Consider the following 24,983-nt stretch of genomic DNA (forward strand, 5'->3'; position numbering starts at 1 on the left):
CCTTCTGCCCTCCCTGTGTTAGGAGCAGATTCAATGCCCTTAACTCTAATTATCTGCTGTCAGACAAAACATTTTAATAGGAAACATAGTCTCCTAGGTATGATCCAGGAGGGATCTGTTAGAAGGAATCTCCCCCTATGAATGCTGAATGGCTTGGGGATTATAGAGCATCTCGTGGGTGTTTGGGGTTGTGCCGCCATTTCCCAAAATGCAGCCACCTCTGGCTCTGGTAAAGTGCAGAGTGGGACCTGTAATCAGAGGGAAGCTTTCACCCTGAGCCCACAGTGACCCCACCAAACACGGTTTCCTCCCTGTGCACAAGGATAACAGCTTCTCCCTTCTTAACTGCCTTTTCAGAATACCAGTCTTTACTCAAAACACACTAAGACGACGCTTTTTCCTTTGGTATCTGAAAACAGTTTGTGAATAGGCACCAGCACGTGGATGTTGGTTTTCTGCTCGGTGATGATGTTTAAGTTCCTATCGTGCTTCAGCAGCCTTTTGACTCTTCTGGGCAAACAGAAGAATTTGGGAAACGATCCAACAAATAAACACATTGAATTCAATCACCCCAAAGTACTGTGGAACACAGATGAAATTTTATCCCTAAGGACCTGAAGTTGGCAAATGAACATTTCACAGCCCCTCTAATACCCGGCGTCCCTAAGTAATGGAACACCTAAGGATGCTTTGTAACCAAGATGGAGACTCCCAGCTCTGTGGAAGTACAGCACAAACTCAGCTGTGAGGGTGCCTGATCCTGGAAATCACTGAGGGCCCTGAAAGTGGGGCAATGAGAGGCCGTGGGTGCACCACTTCCTCTCAGGTCCAGGGGAGAGCCAGGGGGTAGATCCCTGATCCCCAAGATGCCAGCTCTTCCAAATGTTTCTCAACAAAGAAGGCTGCCCCATTACTGATGGCCTAGGATCCTGCACTGGGAAGCCCTAAATCAACAGCACGAAAAGAAGACAGAGTCCCCCAGTCTCCCCATCGCCAATCCCCTCCACTCACCACACCTTTCCCTGCCTGTGGATTTGTCTAACAATGAGGTCCCCAGTAGGATAAGACATGGGGCCACGGAGTGTTGATGGGGAAGGCAGAATAGAGAAGGGGCAGAGAACAAAGAGGTAATTTTGGACTATGAGATAAACCAAGAGAGGATAGTCCCAGGTGAACAGACTAATAACCATGCGATTGAAAAGAAGAACTGGATGGTGGGAAAGCAAGGTAGAGAGGAGGTTCCAAGGATGAAATCCACAAAGGCCTTCGGGAAGTCCCGCCTATTCATATCACAAAACACCAAGTCCTGGTGTTGTCTGTGTGCAGCAGAGGCACCATGGGTGCTTTGTGGAAGCGAACTGGCCATCACACAAATTGCTGTCTGAAACTGCCCATGCCTACAATGCCGAGGCAGGATCCGTTTAATGCAAAACAATGGTCAGGCAATATGACTCATTCAACTGAAGGGCTAGCTGTGTGGGTTAGTTTTTAGATAGTAAGGAAAGTTTCCTGTGGTTGACTCTGAGCTGCCGTTCAGACTTCTATTTGGCCTCTACCAACTTTCTTAATTGTATGGCACCTGGAAGGAACATAATCACGCTACGGCATCATTCCAACTTGGTTCCTTGTAGTCTGTGTAGCTTGGGTTATCTGTCAAAGGCGTTTCTAGTAAACCATTCCAAGCAGTTAGTTTGCATGTGTGTCCGACTTGATCTGATCTGGTAGTTACCCATTGTACTCAATGAAATTCTAGCATACTGTCCTAAAAAGGACATCCAGGTGAAAGAAACACAGCTTATTTCATTAAAATCAAAATCTATTAGGGGCTAAGTTCACACTGGGCATAATTAATAATCATCAAGCCCTTAAGTAGACAATAATCATATACACGGCATCTATGTAAGTCTCAATAACATTATATTGTATCCCAGAAATCTGTCATTTTCTATGCACAAATATTACATGATTTAATTCTGGTTATACACCTTTAGATTAAACTTATGCAATGCACTTAGGAATGACAAAACATGTTCAGGATGAAAACATTCTTTGAAAATACAGAAAATGTGCATATTAGTGACAACATACTTACCTCCAAAATTTTATTACATTAAATTCCTCTAGTCTATTCTGAATCATCTAATCTGCTGTTAGTACTATGTACAAAATTTTAAAAAGGAAATACACTGCTTTAAATTGATTTCTGGCTGTTCTCATTATATTTCAAAATAACAGTCAAATCAATCCACTTGGCTTCTTGCATTACTTAACACTTTCCAGGAATTGTTTAATCCAGGAAAGAAGAATATCCAGTTCACTGATGGCTTTGTAGATTCCTTTCTTTCCAATCTGCGGATAAAGTGGAAATATTAGAAGCAGAAATATTTCACATTTTAAAAAACAAAGCATTCAAAGACAAGAATTTGGAATACTTACCTCATAAAATTTTCTTTTCATCCTGGTAATGGATTTCATTTCTCTAGCTGATGAAGCACAGGAAAACTAAGAAATCAGAAGTAAATACAGAAAATATTGTTGAAAAAGGGCTAATAATATTCACACTTCCATTCACTCAACCAACATTTTTTGAGCAGGTATAATGTGCTGGGCATGATATACACTGGCAAATAAATAGTACCTTGTCTCTATCCTCACAGAGCTTATAGTTTCATGGGGGAGAGAGATGATAAATAAGAAAACAAATGGGGGCTTCCCTGGTGGCGCAGTGGTTGAGAATCTGCCTGCTAATGCAGGGGACACGGGTTCGAGCCCTGGTCTAGGAGGATCCCACATGCCACGGAGCAATTGGGCCCGTGAGCCACAACTACTGAGCCTGCGCGTCTGGAGCCTGTGCTCCGCAACGAGAGGCCGCGACAGTGAGAGGCCCGCGCACCGCGATGAAGAGTGGCCCACGCTCGCCGCAACTGGAGAAAGTCCTCGCACAGAAACGAAGACCCAACACAGCCAAAAATAAATAATAAAATAAATAAATTTATAAAATAAAAAAAAGAAAACAAATGAAAAATTAAAATTTCCAAATTACAATTAAAGCTGTGTTTGTAATGCATAAATTCTATGATAGGAATTTACAGAAATGAGCTGCTTTCAATTGGGTGATCAGAGATGGTTCTTTCAAGGAATGACATTTAAATTAAGATGTGGAAAAGGAGAAGGAGCCAGCTATATGAGGAAGTGAAGAAAGAAAATAGGGGTTTGGGGAGGATGCACAGGAGAGAATAACTCAGGTAACCTGAGTGAAAGGTGTGCAAATGTCCTGAGTCAGGAAAGACCTAGTGCTTTCCAGAAACTGAAAGAAAGAAAGCACGGCTGGAGCAAGAGAGATATGGGAAGCATAGGAGATGTGAGAATGACAAGAAAAAAATTTACTTTTTGAAAAATCACCCTGGCTGTTATATACATTGCACAGTACAATATTCAGGTGTTGATTGCCAGGAGAAAGCACCAGGAAATTAATATTAGTTTCTAAATTAGGAGGAGGAGCAAACTAATGTCTTGAGAAGATGGCTTGTACCTTGGCGGGGCGGGGGGGTGGGAAACTGCCAGTCTCCTTTGAGGAGGTGAATTTTCAAACCCCATCTGAGCACAAGAGTTGCTTAGGACTCAAGTAGGAGGAATTCTTCATCATCTTTTTTTCTCCCACAAATTTCCATAAGGTTAAATAGAGAAAAGGGAAGGGAAGAAAAAGGTGAAAGTGTCTAATTTATCTACTTAACTTTTACTCATAAAACCTTCGCGCTGGAATTGACCAAGGACATTATATGGTTCAATTCTTCTCAATTTACATAAAAGGAAACCAAGGCCCAAGGTGTTCCAGGATGTCCTGTCCTCGTGATGAAATAATGTCAGTGCATCAATAAAGATAATACGTAATTAAAACTAGAGAAATGGAAGCAGTTAAATGACAACACCTATTAAAACAAATAAAACACGGCCAACATCAACCCACAGGTCCCTTTAGACCAGAACACAGAGGAGAAGAGGGGACGGGGGAGGGGCAACATTCAGGTCTTTCTCTTATCAAGGGAAAATAACTGAAATGATTTGACAGTTATCTCCTGAATGCTGTTGCAGGGGCCTAAAGGTGGTGATGTTGTCATGACTCTGCCCAAATGGGGACCCTACCTTCAGGTCAGACGCCGCGTAGGAAGAGATTCTTCTTGTGAAAGGGGCTTTCATGATGAGGCACAGAAGAGCTGCAGACACAGAATACTCGGGTGAAAGTTTAGTCTGCAGGACTCACAAGTGCTGGACCTCCCTGTGATAAGAGCCGTGAATTTTTTTTTTTACCATCTTTATTGGAGTATAAGTGCTTTACAATGTTGTGTTAGTTTCTGCTGTATAGCAAAGTGAATCAGCTATATGTATATATATATCCCTGTATCCCCTCCCTCCCACCCTCCCTATCCCACCCCTCTAAGTGGTCACAAAGCACCGAGCTGATCTCCCTGTGCTATGTGGCTGCTTCCCACTAGCCATCCATTTCACATGTGGTAGTGTATATATGTGCATGCCACTCTCTCACTTCGTCCCAGCTTCCCCTCCCACCCTCCCCGGGTCCTCAAGTCCATTCTCTACATCTGCATCTTTATCCCTGTCCTGCCCCTAGGTTCTTCAGAACCATTTTTTTTTTTTAGATTCCATATATATGCGTTAGCATACGGTATTTGTTTTCCTCTTTCTGACTTACTTAGCTCTGTACGACAGACTCTAGGTCCATCCGCCTCACTACAAATCACTCAGTTTCGTTCCTTTTTATGAAGAGTCGTGAATTAAGAGGACACTTCCTCCCACACCAGATCCTATGAGGCAAAAACAATGCATGACAGATCCAGGACAATGGCAGCCAGTGTCAGAGCATACTGTGGGAAGGAATTCATTCCTTCATTAAACAAGCATCCATGAAGTGCCTACTAAGTGTCCAATCGTGTGCTAGGCACTCAAGACATAACAACGAGCAAAACAGAGTTAGTAAATAGAATAGTGGTGGACAGGAAAATCAACAAAATATAAGATCCATATTAGAAGATAAAAAATCCAGCAGTTCCAGGAGCTTCCTTTTTATCCCAATTCCCCTTCATGCGACGACAGAACTACTATGAAGATTGTTAGATAAAAATAATAGCAGTCAACATGTATTTTGTTAGTATTATGTATCAGGCACTGATCTGAAGGCTTTAGTTATATTAACTCATTCAGTCCTCACAACAACCCTATGAGGTAAGTACTATTTTTATCCTCATTTTATAGATTAGGAAAGCGAAACATAGAAGTTAAAATTCTGCCTATTTTCACATAGTAAGTAGCAGAGCTGAGATCTGAAGTATTCTGACTCCAGAGTCCAGGGGAAATGTTGGAAATGCCTCTAAAAGGCTAAGCTGATTGGCAGAGAGAGACACACAGAGAGAGAGAGAGAGATTTCAACCTGAAAATGGACAATGTGATAATAAACAAAAGAAGAAATCCTCTGTGTGTTTGTGTGTGTGTGTGCGTTTCCCTTTGTTCATTTGTTTTTCAGATTGGAACTGCAAAAGCAAATTCTAGAAATACCAAGTCTAGTTCCAACCAAGTAGAGTAGCTATGGAAAAAACTTAGAGAATTCTGCCCATTATATTTTAAATGGAGAGTCTGATTAGATGCTAAATCCTTCTAGTCAGAAATTATCTAATATAAAAGTAGTTGGGGGCTTCCCCGGTGACGCAGTGATTGAGAATCTGCCTGCCAATGCAGGGGACACGGGTTCGAGCCCTGGTCTGGGAAGATCCCACATGCAGCGGAGCAACTGGGCCCATGAGCCACAACTACTGAGCCTGCGCGTCTGGAGCCTGTGCTCCGCAACAAGAGAGGCCGCGATAATGAGAGGCCCGCGCACCGCGATGAAGAGTGGCCCACGCTCGCCGCAACTAGAGAAAGCCCTCGCACAGAAAGTGAAGACCCAACACAGCCAAAAATAAATTAATTAATTAATTTAAAAATTAAAAAAATATATATATATATGGGATGTTTTCCCCCCATTTAAAAGTAGTTGGCCCAAATCTTGCAACTGGGAAAACAAAGAGGACTTCACAAAGAGAATCATTACTTGCTAATTCCAATACACTCGATCAAAGTTCTTAGATGCAAAGATCAAATCACAAAGCACCAAATAAGCAAGTCCCAGGGCATAATATCAAATATGCTTGTGTTGGGGTTTAAAGATTTCACACGGGAAGTGGGAGACCAAAGAAGTCAAGCAAATTCTGGACGTTACAGAAGCTGAATATCATGAAGGCATTCCTGCTGACTAGGCCCTCTGCCCAGAGAACTTGGGTCTGCAGTGTCTCCCATAGCAGGGTGGGAAGTACAAGAAAGGCTTCTGACTTCATCTAAGGTACAAGCTACCCTAAGAAGAGCAAGGAGAGTAGAAAAGGAGAAAAACAAGGTCGGGCAAAAAAACAAACAAACAAAAAAATCAAAACAAAACAAAAAATCACTTAACAGTACCAGTGTTGCCACCAGAACTCCACGGGTTTATGGGATGCTTTCTAGCACCTTGAGCTCCATTTACTATAAATGACTCCTAGTAAAGATCTGACGCAAGAGGTTTTCATTTTCCTCGCTGTTGTAAATATGTCTACAGACCCAGTAGGACAGCCTGATTTTACTGCTGTAATCTAGATTGCTTTGCTTGGAAGGAGGAATTTACGAAAGAATGATTTCCTTTACCTTATATTTCAGTGTATATAGTTCCATTTGCTGAAAACAGAATGCACAACCAAAGGGCAGCAGTTTTATTCTAAGAATGGCTGAATGATTTGACAAACTCAACCAAAGCAGACACGATCTAGACTAGAGGCAATTTATTAGTAGGGCTGGAATAACCAGAGACAGGCTCAAAAAAAAAAAAAAAAAAAAAATTGTGAGGTAGTCATGGAATAACAAACACAAGGCAACAGGCTAATCATTCATCATTAAGTCAATACATTTTTATTGCATGCTTACTATACGCTAGGCATCAATAGTGTCTCTGCCCACATAGCAGAGATTTATTTAATTTATAAAAGTAACTTTCATGCTGAAAATTGCCTTGGGGCACAAGGGATCGCCCATAATCTACTGACAGTGAAGCAAAATTACAATACTAAGTGATAAATACTGTGATTTAAAACAAACAAACAAACTGCTCTGGCGACAAAGCAGAGGCAGCCCAACTGCGGGATGCCAGAAGACTTCCAGAAGGAGAAAACAAGTGAGTTGCATCTTGAAGGGTGACTAAGATGGAGTGGGAGAAGCAGAAAGAAGGGACGAGTAGGCAGAGGAGGCACGATGCTCCAAGGCTGGAGAGAGCAGAAATGATTTACACACCCTTTGGGTCCCAGCTGAAATCCTCAGATTCAATTATCTATGATATGGTCCCCAACCTCCGGCCCTCAACGTCCTCTTGTTTGCACCCTTCATGGCACCTATCACATTCTGAGAGTTGCTGGAACTGGCTGAGAGCATTCTCAAGAAGTTCTGTACAGAAAGAGATATTATCTATCAACTTTTGTTGAATCCCCAGCTTCTGGAATAGTGTTCAGCAATACTAGATACTCAGTAAGTGTTTCTTGAATGAATGAATCAATGAATGAAATGCAAGCATCAGCTATGGCTTTGGGGCTTGCAAAGCCCACTGGTTTAATAATAGTTTGAAACATATCCTGGGCATTAGTGAGCACTGTTTAAAACAATTGGATTAAAAAAATAAATACAATCCTTAAATCTGCATCCCCAGTATCCTCAATGTGTTTGGAAAATCATGCAAATTTGTACTGTGTATTATAACTAAAGCAAAAATGGATAATTCCTCTCCACTGATAATTCTGAGGAAATGAAATACTTAGGCCAGGGAGTGGATAGCTACACATGGCATAGTCTCTCACCCTGTATTCTCATGAATAACGAATTCAAATCCTTTCTACAAAGAGTTTTATTATACTATAGCCTTTTATGAATATATACAGTATTCTCACAACCACTGGAGGAATGTAAAACCATACATAAGATCTTATATATATATATATTTTTTAGCCTCAGCATACAACTTCAGACAGGATTGTAACCATCTCTTTTTGTTTTGTTTTGTTTGGGGATTTTGTTTTTTGGTTTTTGTTTTTAGTTAACCTTAATAGTTAAGATAGGTCCTACTCTGGCCTTGGTTTCCTGAAACTTTCTTTCCCCCATATTGCAAATAATAGATAAGGATTCAGATTAAAGATTAAATTAACTTAATTTTACTATATGACAGTGGATGTAGAGTTTTAAGCAAATCTTATTTACTTTTTGCAGTTTTTTCCTGTGAGGTCTTACAAATATTATCTGAGGTGCAATTAAAATAATAGGTGAGAAAATTATATCAGGGTAGCCTGTTTTGAAAATAGATTTCTAAAAATTGAACGTCAGTTTAGCAAAAAATGGACACCAGGACATCGACACAAAAGTACTGAGACCATAAATGTTCATAGGAAAGCTGGAAGTAAAATTTAAAAGTCAGCGTTATTGGAAGAAAGCAGGACTATATTGGCAACCAAGGAGGTTGCATGAAAGGAGGAAAAAATGACTAAACGATTAGCCAGTGCTTTTCCTCAAAACCAAATTCATAATCAGACATTTAATTAAAAGATAATTATAGATATTCAATATCTGAGTAAATATGTATCAGAAGAGTTTACAAAACATCATCCTATTTCTATACTCTCTATAACTGAATCATCTGATATAAAGTATATATAATCTCACGTACCTACAATAATCTTAGACCCTCATAAAACATTTCTCCATGTTCCAATCATAGGCAAAAAACTAGAAAGAGTTTCTAAATACCTTAAATACAAACATATACTAGGGTAAGCATAACTTTATTGCTGATTTTTAAAAATTCCCAGCATAATAATCATTCATCAGAATGAGTCCATGCATCGATGTTAACTAGACTTATTGTGGTGATTATTCTGCAATTGATACAAATATCAAGTCATTGTGTTGTATACCTGAAACTAGTATGATGTTATATGTCAATTATACCTCAATTTAAAAAAAGAATGAATCCATGCAATTTTGCACATGAAATGGTAGAGCTATGCCCCATAATTTTGACAGAAAAGTTATATATCATTAACCAAGGAAAGAATCTGTCAGAAAAGAGATTCTATAATATTATAATTAGAAAATATACTTACCAAGATTAAAACCAATGATTCATAAATGATCTCTTTATCTTTCAGTTAAAGTAATACCATAAACAAAACACTAACATTAGGCACTAAAAATGTATTTGATTGTTTAAGAGAACCACTCCTTTGGAAATTGTTGAGAAAATGTAATTGGAAGAAAATTAGTGTTCTGTGTGTGGAAAGCAATAAGAAAAGACAGTGACAATTTTACAGAACTACTACATGTTAGGTGCTTTGATATGTTATCTTATTTAATTCTAACAACAACAAGATGAGATTATTGGTATTGTTGAAAACAGGTTTAGGACTTTGCAGTTAATGAAAGAATAAAACAGAGTTTGTCTCACTTCCTACTTCTGTTTTTATCAGTTCAATCAATTGCAATTTTTAAAATATTCGAAATTACAAGGATAAACAATTGGCAGTGCTTCACAACTTGATAAGCTAGTTGTAACTGAGGATACAAATTACTTATCAAACATCCTACAGGAATTGGAGACAAATATTCTATTTGCCAAGACTTACCAGACTTTAAAATTAATTACATACAATTAATGTAAAGAAATGGAGCTCTTTAATTACCAATTACTATTCAGGCTCTCAAAATGTTAATTAAAGAAAATGATGAAATCTTGAAAGCTAATGTAATTTTTTTCAGTTTCAACTTTGATCACTAGCAATTAGGCAAATTACTTTATGAATTCAACTAAGCAACTATTAAGTTCCCTTTCAAGTCTGAGAGTATTTGAGTTCTATAAGAATCTTTAAAATGTCTTCTAACATATACCAACTTTCCAAATACCATTAGGGCAAATACCATGGCTAACAAAGATTAAAAATAAATATATTTATGTTACCCATAACTTTTTTTCTTTAAACAGTTATACACCTGAATTACCCAAATCAGACTAATATTTTTTTAAATTTTTCTTTTATATTGGAGTATAGTTGATTAACAATGCTGTGTTAGTTTCAGGTGTACAACAAAGTGGTTCAATTATACATGTATCTATTCTTTTTCAAATTCTTTTCCCAATTAGGTTGTTAAAGAATATTGAGCAGAGTTCCCTGTGCTATACAGGTTAACCATTTTATTCTTTTTTTTTTTTTTCAGGATTTAAGCACAGATCTGTGTGACTTTATATATTTATTTTTTTGGCCGCACCCTGCCTGCGGCATGTGGGATCTTAGTTCCCCGACCAGGGATCGAACCTGTGCACCCTGCATTGGGAGTGTGGAAATATGTAATATTTTATTAGGTGCTGCAAAATTCTTAGAATGTTCTCAGAAACTATAAGATGACATTCAAATACAGTGGTACTGGGATTCCAGACCTGGGGGTCTATCACGAAAATTACTGTAGTTTTATATCTTAAGAGTGGCTCAAGAAGATGCCAGTCTTAGTGGACTTATAAAGAAATCCCAAAGGCAGGTAGCCTATAGAATCAGAAAGACTTCTCAAAAATAAAAAATAATTTAAATCCTGAGTTAATAATGAAACTAAGAGAAAATAACATCTCATTGATCACTCTGGAAGAATGTTAGAAAATCAATTCCTTATATTCAAAAGTGGTAAATAAAGAAAAAGAATTACATGTTTATTCTGCCTTTCTTATATGATAAGTTCCTCAGGACAGCCAAATAGTAAGGGGTAAGTTCTCTTTACAGAATTATCCCCACTTATAAATAAAGTAGGCATAATAGAATTTTAAAAACATCATTTTTCAGTTTTATGAATTAATAGATCAAAACAATAATTATCAATGACTGCTAACATAGAAATAGAGGCCATATAGTGCATTCTAGAAGCTAAAAGAAAGATTGATCATGTTAAGTAGAAAAAGGGAAAATATTAAAGAGACCAAATTCAGACTTCTAGAGATAAAAACTACAATTTCTAAGATGAAAAATATACTGAATGGGACTAAAGCAGATTAGATACTACAGAATAAAAGGTTTATAAACTTGATGATGTAGCAATAGAAACTATCCACAGTGAAACACAGAAAAACCCTGAAAAAAACACAGAATCAGTGAGCTGTGGGACAATTACCAATGGCCTAATGTATATGAAATTAGAATTTCAAGAATAGAAGAGATAGAAGGAGGTACAGAAAAAAATTTTTTCTGAAAAAATAATGGCCAAAAACTTCCAAATTTGATGAAAACTATAAACTCACAGACAGAAGAATTTCAATTGACTCCAAGCACAAAAAGCATGAAGAAAACAAACCAATGCACATTATAATTAAATTGCTTTAAACAAGTAATAAAGAGAAAATCTTTAAAAAGAAAGAAAGCCAGAAAAAAAAGATATGACATAAGAACAAAGATAAGAATGGGAGAAGATTTCTTGTCAGAAACAAGCCTGGAGACAATGGGGCAACACCACTAAAGTACTGAAAAAAAAACTATCAACCCTGAATTCTATATTCAGAAAAAAATATATTTAAAAAATAAAGAGGAAATAAAGGTTTTTTTTCTGACATATAAAACTGAATGTATTCATCACCAGTAGAACTGTACTACAAGATCTGTTAAAGGACAAATGCTGGAGAGGATGCGGAGAAAAGGGAACCCTCCTACACTGCTGGTGGGAATGCAAATTGGTGCAGACACTACGGAAAATAGCATGGAGGTTCCTCAAAAAACTAAAAATAGAGTTACCATGCGATCCAGCAATCCCACTCCTGGGCATATATCTGGAGAAAACTCTAATTTGAAAAGATACATGCACCCCTATGTTCATAGCAGCACTATTCACGATAACCAAGACATGGAAACAATCCATTTTTTTTTTAATGGGTGAAATATTTGAACAAACGCTTCACCAAAGACAATATATAGGTGGTAACTAGGTAAATCAAGAGATGGTCAACCTCATTAATGATTGGGGAAATGCAAATTGAAAACACAATGTAATACCACTACACTCCAGCTAGACTGGCTAACATTTTTAAACACTGACCATATGAAGTGATAGCAAGGACACTGAGCAATTTTAACTCCCACACACTACTGGTAGAAATGTAAAATGATTCAACCACTTTGGAAAACAGTTTAGCTGTTTCTTACATAGTTAAACCTACACCTAACTTATGATCCAGCCATTCCACTCCTAGGTGTTCACCCAAGAGAAATGAAAATATCTCTCCAAACAAAGACTTGTATATAAATATTAATAGCAGCTGTATTTGTGATAGTGAAAAACTGGGAAAAAAAAAAACCAAATAGCCATCAATAGATGAATAGATAAATTGTGGTATATCATTACAATGGAATACTACTTGGCAGTGAAAAAGGGAGAAGTAATTGATACACTCAATAACATGAATGAATCTCAAAATAATTATGCTGGGTGGAAGAAGTCAGACATTAAAGAGTATAACACATACACAGATTTTCCTCAATTTACGATTGGGTTAAGTCCTGATAAACTTATTGTTAGTTGAAAATATTGTAAGTCAAAAATGCATTTAATACTCGTAACCTTCCAAACATCGTAGCTTAGCTTAGCCTACCTTAAAAGTGCTCAGAACACTTACATTGGCCTACAATTGGGAAAAATCATCTAACACAAGCCTATTTTATGATAAAATGTTGAATATCTCATGTAATTTATTGAACACTGTAATGAAAGTGAAAAACAGAATAGTTGTCTGGGTACAGAATGGTTGTAAGTGAATCGGTTGTTTACCCTCATGATCACATGGATGACTGAGAGCCGTGGCTCACTACCACTGCCCAGCATCAGGAGAGAGTGCCGTACCATGGATCACTAGCCCAGGAAAAGAGCAAACTTCAAAATTTGAAGTACAGTTTCTACTGAATTCATATAGCTTTTACACCTCTGTAAAGTCAAAAAATCATACCATTGTAAGTCAGGGATCATCTGTAATACCATTTACATTAAATTCTAGGAAATGCAAATAAATCTATAGTGACAGAAAGCTGGTCAGTGGTCCCCTGGAGGCAGAGTGTCATGGGGAAAGAGGTAGCGGATTACCAAGCCACACAAAGAAACTTCTGGGGGTGATGGACATGTTCATTATCTTAATTGCGGTGGTGGTTTCACAAATATACACATACATCAAAACTACCAGATTATACACTTTAAATACATTCAGTTAATTGCATTTTAATTATATCTCAATAAATCTATTAATACATCATAAATATTAAACATACACACAATATATGAGAGAGCATACATACTACTCTTATGATTGCTTTTATGCAAGGGGCTCCTCAAACTTCTAGCAGGTCTAAAGCAATTTGTTAACCTTTCTCCAAGCTTTTTCTTTTTGTTCTCATAGTGGATGACACCACCATCCAGCCAGCTCCCCAACTGGAAACCTTAGCCTCATCCCAGTCTGCTCCCCTCCTCAGACTCCCCTCGCCCTTCCCTGTGGCTCTAGTGTGCATACTTTAGTCCAGGCACATTATTGCAATGCTCTGTTCATTGTTTCCTTTGCCTCAGGTCTCACCCCGACCTACACCCCTCTCCATTCACCAAAGAGGTCTTTCTAAAACAGAGTATTTAATCAAGCCATGCCTTTCAGTGGCTTTTCATTTTCTTCAGTATGTAATCCAAACTCCTTAGCCAGTCTTACCATGTCTTTCTTAATCTGGCCCCTATCGGCATCTCCTGGCCAAAGTCTAAACTACAAGCCTGCTCTTTAAGTTCCCCAAGCCACATTCACACACTCATACACATACATTCATATTCAATTACTTGCAACTTCCTGAATATGGTATGTTGTTTTATACCATCAAGGTTTTATTCAAGTTTCTCCCCTTGCCATTCCTGCCCGTTATTCCCCAGGAAATTAAATTCGATCATCACATCTTCTAATAGCACTATTTGTGTCTATCCCCACATACACCCCAAGCCTCAGAGCAGGTAGAATTATTAACTACTTCTTCCTTTGCACTTCCCCAGTGAATTTGTCAGAAAACTCAGCATGAGCACATGTCACATTTCATGATTCACTAAACTTCTTTGTTTACATTTCTCTCCCCAAAAGAGCGTAAGCTCTGGAGAGCAGGGACCAAATCATCCTGGTCTCTCTTATAGCACCTAGGACAGGACCTAGACAATATACAATTAAACCAAACTGCTGTAAGACAAGTTGCAAGAGGTCAATTTCCAAAATTTACTTGTTTCTTTTAGTCATTTAGTTTCAATTGATTGGGTTTTCCTTTTGTCTTTATAACACCAATTTTTGTCTGTTTCAGTTCCCTTCTTCCTCATGAAAAAAATATACTCATAACAAAAAACCATTCATTTACTAATCATGAACCACCCTGTACCATTGTGCAGTTATGTCCCACACATGAGAGCCCAGTTTAAGAAAGTGTTCCATTCATTGTAACATGCTCATGCAAAGCTATATCCTTTTTCTACTTTGCATAAAGGTACCCTATAAGCTAAGGATGGTCCTGGTCATAAATAATATACTAATGAAAAATTCTTGAATAATTATGGCACAGACTGCTAATTATTGGCCAAAATTTATTTCCTCTTCTTCCTAGCCATAAGCTAGACTACGTTTCCCAGGATTCCGTGCAGTTATTGTGGCCAGGTGACTAGTTCTTGCCAATAGAATATGACCAGAATGATATGTGTCATTTTGGGAGCCAGGCTTATAAGAAGCTGATATGTCTTCTTCCTGCTCTCATCCCCCTTTGCCTGACTAAACGCAAAAGGCCTAAGGAATGACAGAGCTGCAATGTGGAAGGCCCCTGGATCTCTAATTCATGATGTGGAGGAAAGTGACCTCATCCAGAAACATTCCAAATGGAATTTTACATGAGTGAGAAATAAAGTTCTAAAATGTGAAGCCACTGAAATTGGTGGGCATATTTGTTACAGCAATTAGTGTCTCTCTGATATTGAAGTTGGTATATATACTTGAATGTGTTCTTGACTTTGGAAAATTCTTACAAATGCATTCTTCCCATATATAAGAGTATATTAATGTTAAATATATGCATAAGAATTCTGCATGTTCAAAAAGATTCAGTTTTTATGACTTTTCTTTATTTCCCCAGCCTCCCTTCTCTCTGCTACTCAGTCTCCCATTCCAAAGGTAGGAATCTGGAACTGAGACAAATTAGAATATTTCTTAAAATGAAGGAGTTCTTCCACACGAAGATAAAAGCCAGTAAACTAAAGCCAAAGAAGTAAAAGAAATGATGGATTCAAAAAGTTGGTCTTTTGGTAAATTAGCTATTTAGCAAATTGACTTAGAGCAGGTACATGAAATATTCTGAAAATATGTTTGGGGAAAGGAAAGATGGGGGAGGGAGGAAGGAAGAAGAGGGGAATGAAAGAAGGAAGGGAAGGAAACCCTTGGTCTCAGACACTCGATGGCTACCCATCAACTATAAATCCACAAACCCTCAAAAGTGTGGATAATTATTTATTTCCTTGCCTTCAGCACATAGTAATAAGTGGCACACTGCTATGTGGAAAAAAATAAATGAGGGGAGAAAAACAGGGCAGTTTATTTGCCATGGACATTTTAACTTAGTGTTTGAATTTTTTTTTCATAAATTTATTTATTTTATTTATTTATTTTTGGCTGTGTTGAGTCTTCGTTGCTACGTGCAGACTTTCTCTAGTAGTGGCGAGCGGGGGCTACTCTTCGTTGTGCGCGGGCTTCTCCTTGCAGTGGCTTCTCTTGTTGCGGACCGCGGGCTCTAGGCGCATGGGCTTCCGTAGTTGTGGCTCGTGGGCTCTAGAGCGCAGGCTCAGTAGTTGTGATGCACGGGCTTAGTTGCTCCGCGGCATGTGGGATCTTCCCGGACCAGGGCTTGAACCCATGTTCCCTGCATTGGCAGGAGGATTCTTAACCGCTGCACCACCAGGGAAGTCCCTGTATTTGAATTTTGAACTAAGAAATCTAAAGCCTAGAAATGTTCAATGGTTGATTGGTGATATTAATGTCAAAAGAGTTGTACCATTATCTATAGCCAGTAATCTTAAAGTTCCATGGGAACTACAAAATGGGGAAGAGATATTGATCAACTCTAGCTGACAACATGTGATCCACTATCTAATTCCTGGTTGCTCTAAACGTAGTTTTCTTCTCTGGTGATACAAGACAACCTCCACCAAGAATAACTCAGATATAACCCAGGTTATACCCCCAAGGTAATGAGATTTGGTAATAAATTACATGAGCATTCCATCACTGGAATTGTAATATCTCCCCAACCCTAATAATACCAACGAAGTCCAACGTCAGTGTTAAAGAAGGAATTTAGTACTTTGCTCTTGTAAATAAGTGAAAAATTCCGCCTAGTTCAACATATAATCAACAAATTCTATTAGGTAAAATAGGGCTGATGATATGAAAATTTTTATTATCACAAAGTAAAATATCTTTGCATCTTCAGCAGAGTAATATTTTTTTAACAGTTCTGGATGTCCATTAAAAAGCATCACCAGAAATAAAACATCCACATAGAATCAGAGTATTTTAAAAATACTATATACAATTTATAAAGAGGCTGTAGTAATCCTTACTCCTTAGTATTTTCTTCAATTATTAAGATACAAAATAAATAATTGTTGGATTCGCTAAGTTACAGAAAGCAATTTGTATCATAGATTTTGCTGGTTTTGCTATTTACAAGTTTTTTTTGGGGGGGGGTGGTTTTCAGAAGAGCAAACACCAGTGCGTATGGTGGGCATAAATTCAAATCCCAAGTAAGTGAACACATTAAACAAATTACTGTATGCCAAAATTCTGTATGTAAGTTAACTGTCTAGAGCCCTGGAAGCAACATCATAAACGCAACGCTGATTTTTTAATCAACCCCTCAGAATCCTATTTATCCTAAAGCATCACATAACCAAAGCATTATTCTAGAATTCTGGGTCCTGGAAACAGGGGCTGGGCCATTTCCTCCTGTTTCCAGATCATGCAAGAAGTCTTGGACCAGTTTTGAAATGTGTCGAGGTTCTGCAGAAATAGAACCTGCAGAACTTGGGGCCCCTCTCAAAGTCCCTCCTTCTTGAAAACTTACCTGCTCCATCCAGACTCTAGCATTTCTGCTCTGAAACCCCAGAGCTTTGCTAGTACTAATATTATGCTGCTTTTCCTTTCTTCCTCTTGTTATAATTGTTTGTGAAGTTACCTTGCCATCCCCTTCCTTCTGCCTAGAACCCTCCTAGCAACACACACACACACACACACACACACACACACACACACTGCAGAACTCCTAGAGGGTAAAGTCTGTGTTACTCATTTTTCCCACGATACCCCAAATAACAAGGGCAACAGGGGAAATACAAAAAGTGTTAATTATTTTCTATGTATTGGCTGTTTCTATATTGACTATATTTAGTGTCCCTTTTTGACTAAGAAAATATCACATCTCAGAACAGTCCAACGAGAGCAGCAGAGAGAGGGAAGATGAGCAACATTCTCATGAATATTTTCTTCATCATTAATCATTTTAAAATATTTTCGGGCTTCCCTGGTGGCGCAGTGGTTGATAGTCTGCCTGCCAGTGCAGGGGACACGGGTTCGAGCCCTGGTCTGGGAAGATCCCACATGCCACGGAGCGACTAGGCCCATGAGCCACAATTGCTGAGCCTGCGCGTCTGGAGCCTGTGCTCCACAACAAGAGAGGCCGCGATAGTGAGAGGCCCGTGCACCGCGATGAAGAGTGGCCCCCGCTTGCCGCAACTAGAGAAAGCCCTCGCACAGAAAGTGAAGACCCAACACAGCCATAAATAAATAAATAAATAAATTTAAAATATTTTCCTCATTAGTGTTTTCTTATTAAGATGTTCTTTTTCAAAAACTCTTCATGGACACATCTTTCAAATTATTTCATAAGTTATTTTTTCCTGAAATATTGTTTATGGAAACATGCTTCATGAATATAAATATATTCAATGACTATATTCATTTTTTAAAAAGAACAGTTAATTAGATATAAAGTTGTTAACTAGGTAACTAAAAGGGTAAAGGGAGACATCATAGAGGTAGTAACTGCAGGAAGCAGTTACCATCTCCAGGCTGGAGGGAACAAAGGGAAGAGGTTGAAAAAAAAATGGAAATGACAGCCATTGCTGAGAGCGACCTGTTTACCTTTTGCGGTGGAGAGTCATTCTTGACTCAGAATCAGCACATCTAGGGGGGTGTCTGCATCCAGTAAAAAATGAGATGACCCAGATTGGGTTATAGATGCTATTTCTGGTTTTATTTTTATTTTTCAACCCCAAATTCTATACACCAAGACATGGATTTAGTCCCAGAATCCATTCCTAGAAAGTCCACCCAAGTTTCAGATGGTTAGAGACACAGTATGAGAGAGGAGAGCTTTAAAGCAACCAGCAGAAGCATTGGGAAGGGGGAGAAAAGTTTTCTGTAACTTGCAAAGCTTTGGTTCATTGCCATATTCAAGAATTAATTATAGCCTGAGGTCCCTGGAATGAAGAGGGAAAAGAGAAACAATATGACAATTACACATCTGGTGGAAGGCACAGCTGCTTCTGCTTAGGAAAGCTGCCCCCATCCCTGTCTCCCCGAATTAAAGCAAATGGTCAAAAAAGAAGCAAAGAAAATATCACATGTAAATTAATGTCGCCTACTTCACATTTTATAACTTCTCCCTCCTAAACTCCGCCCCAACCACTAATTTAGAATTCCACACAGAGCAAATGCTCGGTTAATTTATATTAAACAGATACTAGCTTCTGTGGCCAAAAATATAAAATTATAATTGGCAGAAAGATTAAATGCAAGGCCTATTATTAAAATTAAACCTATTTCCCTAAAGCAATGTCTGGGGAGACTTTCTAAAGCTCAGGCTAATCCTAGACTTCTTTTTTACAGTTTCACAGAGGTGGTTGGTTTACTCCAGCACATAAATGCCTTAGCTTGTGAGACAAAGTGACTGAAGTCAGCAAGGGTTGTCTTCGGGTGGGAGAATGTAAGAGGGAAAGCCCAGAGTTAGGTGGCGCTCGGGGTGGTTGTGCTCACATTTGGCCGCAAGGGGGAGCCAGCCGCTTTGGAAAGCCTCCACGACCAGCCTGAGAGGTACCGCCTGCTCCCATCGCGCTGTGGTCCAAGGCATTGAAAAAAGCATCTCTTGACAGATAAAGGTCCCTTCAGGAAATAACTTCTCCCAAAACAAATCAAGGAAAACCAGAGTTCCTAGATAGCTCTATGTTTTCTAAGTTTTTCATCTAGAACATTGCTTGGTTTGGGTTATAACTATTATGAAAAAGGAGAAGTAACAACTGACACTGCAGAAATACAAAGGATCATGAGAGACTACTACAAGCAACTATATGCCAATAAAATGGACAACCACAAAGAAATGGACAAATTCTTGGAAAGGTACAATTTTCCAAGACTGGTTCAGGAAGAATTAGAAAATATAAACGGACCTATCACAAGTAATAAAATTGAAACCGTAATTTAAAAACTTCCAACAAACAAATGTCCAGGACCAGATGACTTCATAGGCGAATTCTAGCAAACATTTGGAGAAGAGCTAACACCGATCCTTCTCAAACTCTTCCAAAAAATTGCAGAGGGAGGAACACTCCCAAATTCATTCTACAAAGCCACCATCACCCTGATACCAAAACCAGAAAACGATATCACAAAAAAGAAAATTATAGACCAATATCACTGATGAATATAGATGCAAAAATCCTGAACAAAATACTAGCAAACAGAAACCAACAGCACATTAAAAGGATCATACACCATGATCAAGTGGGATTTATGCCAGGGATGCAAGGATTCTTCAATATATGCAAATCAATCAATGTGATACACCACATTAACAAATTAAGGAATAAAAACCATATGATCAGCTCAAAGGATGCAGAAAAAGCTTTTGACAAAATTCAACGCCCATTTATGACAAAAGCTCTCCAGAAAATGGGCATAGAGGGAACCTATCTCAACATAATAAAGGCCATGTATGACAAACCCACAGCAAGCATCATACTCAATGGTGAAATACTGAAAGCATTTCCACGAAGATCAGGAACAAGACAAGGATGTCCACTCTCGCCACTCTTATTCAAGATAGTTTTGGAAGTCCTAGCCACAGCAATCAGAGAAGAAAAAGAAATAAAAGGAATACAAATTGGAAAAGAAGAAGGAAAACTGTCACTGTTTGCCGATGACATGATACTATACATAGAAAATCCTACAGATGCCACCAGAAAACTACTAGAACTAGTCAATGAATTTGGTAAGGTTGCAGTATACAAAATTAATGCACAGAAATCTCTGGCATTCTTATACACTAACAATGAAAAATCAGAAAGAGAAATTAAGGAAACACTCCCATTTACCACTGCATCAAAAAGAATAAAATACCTAGGAATAAACCTGCTTAAGGAGGCGAAAGACTTGTACTCAGAAAACTATAAAACACTGTTGAAAGAAATCAAAGATGACATAAACAGATGGAGAAATATACCATGTACTTGGATTGGAAGAATCAATATTGTGAAAATGACTATACTACCCAAAGCAATCTACAGATTCAGTGCATTCCCTATCAAACTACCAATGGCATTCTTCACAGAATTAGAACAAAAAATTTTACAATTTGTATGGAAACACAAAAGACCCTGAATAGCCAAAGCAGTCTTGAGAAAGAAAAACAGAGTTGGAGGAATCAGGCTCCCCGACTTCAAACTATACCATAAAGCTGCAGTAATCAAGACAGTATGGTACTGGCACAAAAACAGAAATATAGATCAATGGTACAGTATAGAATGCCCAGGGACAAACCCATGCACATATGGTCACCTTATCTTTGATAAAGGAGGCAAGAGTATACAATGGAGAAAAGACAGCCTCTTCAATAAGTGGTGCTGGGAAAACTGGACAGTACATGTAAAAGAATGAAATTAGAACATACCTAACACCATACACAAAAATAAACTCCAAATGGATTAAAAACTTAAATATAAGACCAGACACTATAAAACTCTTAGAGGAAAACATAGGAAAAACACTCTTTGACATAAACCACAGCAAGATCTTTTTTGACCCACCTCCTAGAGTAACAGAAATAAAAACAAAAATAAACAAATGGGACTGAATTAAACTTAAAAGCTTTTGCACAGCAAAGGAAACCATAAACAAGACAAAAAGACAGCCCTCAGAATAGGAGAAAATATTTGCAAATGAAACAAGAGACAAAGGATTAATCTCCAAAGTACACAAACAGCTCATGGAGCTCAATATCAAAAAAACAATCCAGTTAAAAAATGGGCGGAAGACCTAAACAGACATTTCACCAAGGAAGACATACAGATGGCCAAGAGGCACATGAAAAGATGCTCAACATCACTAATTATTAGAGAAATGCAAATCAAAACTGCAATGAGGTATCACCTCACGCCGGTCAGAATGGCCATTATCAAAAAATTTAAAAACAATAAATGCTGGAAAGGGTGTGGTGAAAAGGGAACCCTCCTGCACTGTTGGTGGGAATGTAAATTGATACAGCCACTATGGAGAACAGTACGGAGGTTCCTTAAAAAACTGAAAATAGAACTACCAAATGACCCAGCAATCCCACTACTGGGCATATACCCTGAGAAAACCATAATTCAAGAAGAGTCATGTACCACAATGTTCACTGCAGCACTATTTACAATAGCCAGGACATGGAACCAACCTAAATGTCCATCGACAGATGAATGGATAAAGAGGATGTGGCACATATATACAATGGAATATTACTCAGCCATAAAAAGAAACAAAATTGAGTTATTTTTAGTGAGGTGGATGGACCTAGAGTCTGTCATACAGAGTGAAGTAAGTCAGAAAGAGAAAAACAAATACCGTATGCTAACGCATATATATGGAATCTAAAAAAAAAAAGGAAAAAAATGGTACTGATGAACCTAGCTGCAGGGCAGGAATAAAGAGGTAGACATAGAGAATGGACTTGAGGACATCAGGTGGGAGGGCGAAGCTGGGGCGAAGGTAGAGTAACATCAACATATATATACTACCGAAAGTAAAATATTTGGCTGGGCAGCAGCATAGCACAGGGTGCTTTGCAATGACCTAGAGCGGTGGGATAGGGAGGATGGGAGGGAGGTTCAAGAGGGAGGGGATATGGGAATGTGTATGCATATGGCTGTTTCGCTTTGTTGTGCAACAGAAACTAACAGTGCTGTGAAGCAATTATACTCCAATAGAGCTCTATTAAAAAAAAAAAGAGAGAGAGACTATACTATTCACTGTCTTAATAAGATGACCTTATAAGTTAAGTATAGAATAAACCAAAGATAAGTGATGACCTTTCCATTATTTCAGGCAAGGGAACTGGCCCGGAGCATTCTCTCCGTGTTCTGCCAAGAGGTACCAGTTTGTAATTTTTATGCCTGTTGTTATTTTAATGGAATAGGAGAGTTCATGGAAAACTATGCAACCCAAGTCCCAAACAAGGACGTAACTTAAACACAGACTAACCAAAGAGAACATAAATTTGTTGAATTTTTTTACCTAACTGAGCAGCTCACCCTCATAAAAATGCCTCTGCACTATAGACTGGAATTTGGGTTACTGAGTACTTTCATGGACCACAAGAAAATGATGTCCTAACTCTTAAAAACTAAAACTCCACTTCCCACTGCCCAGAGTTCAAGTTTCTGTAGCCCTGGTGCCCAAGGGTAGAAAGCTCATTTCCTTCTGGCAACCCAAGGACTGTGGTATCTTCAGGAGCCCACACCCCAGTTTGTACCACCTTCAAGTACAACCACAGGAGGCTTGAGAAAGCACACTTGGAGCCCAAACAATGTCACAGAAAAGATTCAACACTTCCCACAGAGGCAAGCCAACTAATACTGCACAGATCCTGGCCTGGTTGTTTTGCTTTGTTTTGTTTTTCTGTACCAATCTTTAATATTGTGGATGTTTTTACAGAAAAGTGTGGTCACTTTTACCTTCTTAATTAATTCCCCATTGCTTAGGGTGACAGCAACCACACTGCAGCATCAAATAATTTAGGTACCAAAGAAGACACACTTCTTTTTTTCATTTTGTTTTGAGACTTTGCCTTATACAGAGTACAACTCTAAAAACTTATATAAAAATAAGACAAAAAATCAATCTAAAAGCTCTTATCAATATGGGAAAGAGAGGAGGTGACAGAAAGAGAGAAGAAAAGAAAGACAGAGGAAGGGAGGGAGGGAGGAGAAGAAAGAAAGAAAAAGAAAGAAAGAAAGAAAAAGAAAGAAAGAAAGAAAGAAAGAAAGAAAGAAAGAAAGAAAGAAAGAAAGAAAGAAAGAAAGAAGGAAGGAAGGAAGGAAGGAAGGAAGGAAAGAAAGAAAGAAAGAAAGAAAGAAAGAAAGAAAGAAAGAAAGAAAGAAAGAAAGAAAGAAAGAAAGAAAGAAAGAAGAAAGAAATGGAAAGAGAGAAAAAAAGAGAGAAAGAAAGAAAATATCCTAGAATAGCATTTGGCACATAGTTGGTGCTTAAGAAATATTTGTTAAATGAATGAATGAATTAGTTGGGAATCATATAAAGAGAGAATGATTTGAAAAACTAGATATTCATTTGAGAAGCCTCTCCTGTCACTTTAGCTCTCTTCAACATGTTTTCTGTGCCATTCCTTAAGAAATAATACATAGTGGCATTACAAGTTATACAGGGTTATTTGATACTGTTTCCCTGGTGATGGACTCTCCATTTGGACTACAAGCCAACAATTAGAAAACCCCTTTACCCACTCTTTGGGGTGAAGACAACTTCCTACATGCTGTTTTCTGGATAGATGTCTAGGATCAAATTCAAATTCACCTTATTTGCTATGCATACTTGCACAGTGGCTCGATTTCTGCCTAAGGCTGTGAAAGTCTTCCACAAAGTGTATTTTGTTGCAAACTTGTAATTGGAGTTGACCAAAAACATCTTCCATGAAAAAGGACATTAGTTGTTCTTGGAATCTGCCGTTTTTCTATAAATAAGATAGAATAAATTGCGTAAGGTAAACCATGAGTAGCTTTCGTAAAATGACACTGAAGCATCCCCCGATTATTACTTCATGACCATCTGGAAAAAATAAAATGCAAGGAAATAAAAGCATCCAACAAGTAGAAACGTGAGAAAGAAAAAGACCCTCTGGCTTACCATAAATAGTTTTTTTTTTCTTTTTTAATAACTGTACTTTTTTTACGTGATCTTCCTACAATAAAACAAAGAGAAATAAGATTTATCCAGAATTTCAAACGTCCCTTTGGTCATCATTCTAAGCAGAGCCTAATACTTACTGGAATTGTTGCTTTGAGCCTTGCTGCCTTGACACAGAGCATGTCAACAGCCTGGGACAGTGTTCCCCTTAGGTAGCAACTTGCGGCAAAGGAAGATTGCTTGTGCCTGGCAATGGCAAGAGGCAGAGTGACAAACAGCGACCCAGACCTCAAAATGCAATTCACCCACATTTCCCTCCACCCCACTCTGGGCTCATGTCACTCAGGGCCAGACAGCTACTCGTGTTGGTTAGATGAGAGGATAACCTAGTTACTTTAGCCCTCAAGGTTGCCTCTCCAATGAGATGCTGTGAAAGATAACTTACAGTTTAGAGAGAGGAAGATCACTTCAGTTGTTCTATTTTCTTAGAGCTTGCTTCATAATCAAAAAATGCTGACCACATCATCTGTGACCTTAAGTAAAAGCACAAATTTACCAGTAAGGTTGGGGCCCTGTTCCCAAAAAGAATTCAGAACCTCCGCTGCACGTCACAACAGATTTCAGTATTTTA

General features: G+C 38.3%; 1 protein-coding gene across 1 annotated transcript; it reads right to left on the reverse strand.

Annotated features, from left to right (window-relative positions):
* Positions 1 to 2,262: 2,262 nt before the first annotated feature.
* On the reverse strand, positions 2,263 to 24,663 carry IL26 (interleukin 26). The gene is given in 6 exon segments (XM_068561721.1): positions 2,263 to 2,349; positions 2,437 to 2,502; positions 24,045 to 24,179; positions 24,353 to 24,368; positions 24,370 to 24,407; positions 24,493 to 24,663. Coding segments are annotated over 6 exon segments (513 nt in total).
* Between the last annotated feature and the right edge of the window lie 320 nt (positions 24,664 to 24,983).

This window comes from Eschrichtius robustus, chromosome 13, assembly GCF_028021215.1.
Source record: "Eschrichtius robustus isolate mEscRob2 chromosome 13, mEscRob2.pri, whole genome shotgun sequence".
NCBI classification, from domain to species: Eukaryota; Metazoa; Chordata; class Mammalia; order Artiodactyla; family Eschrichtiidae; genus Eschrichtius; species Eschrichtius robustus.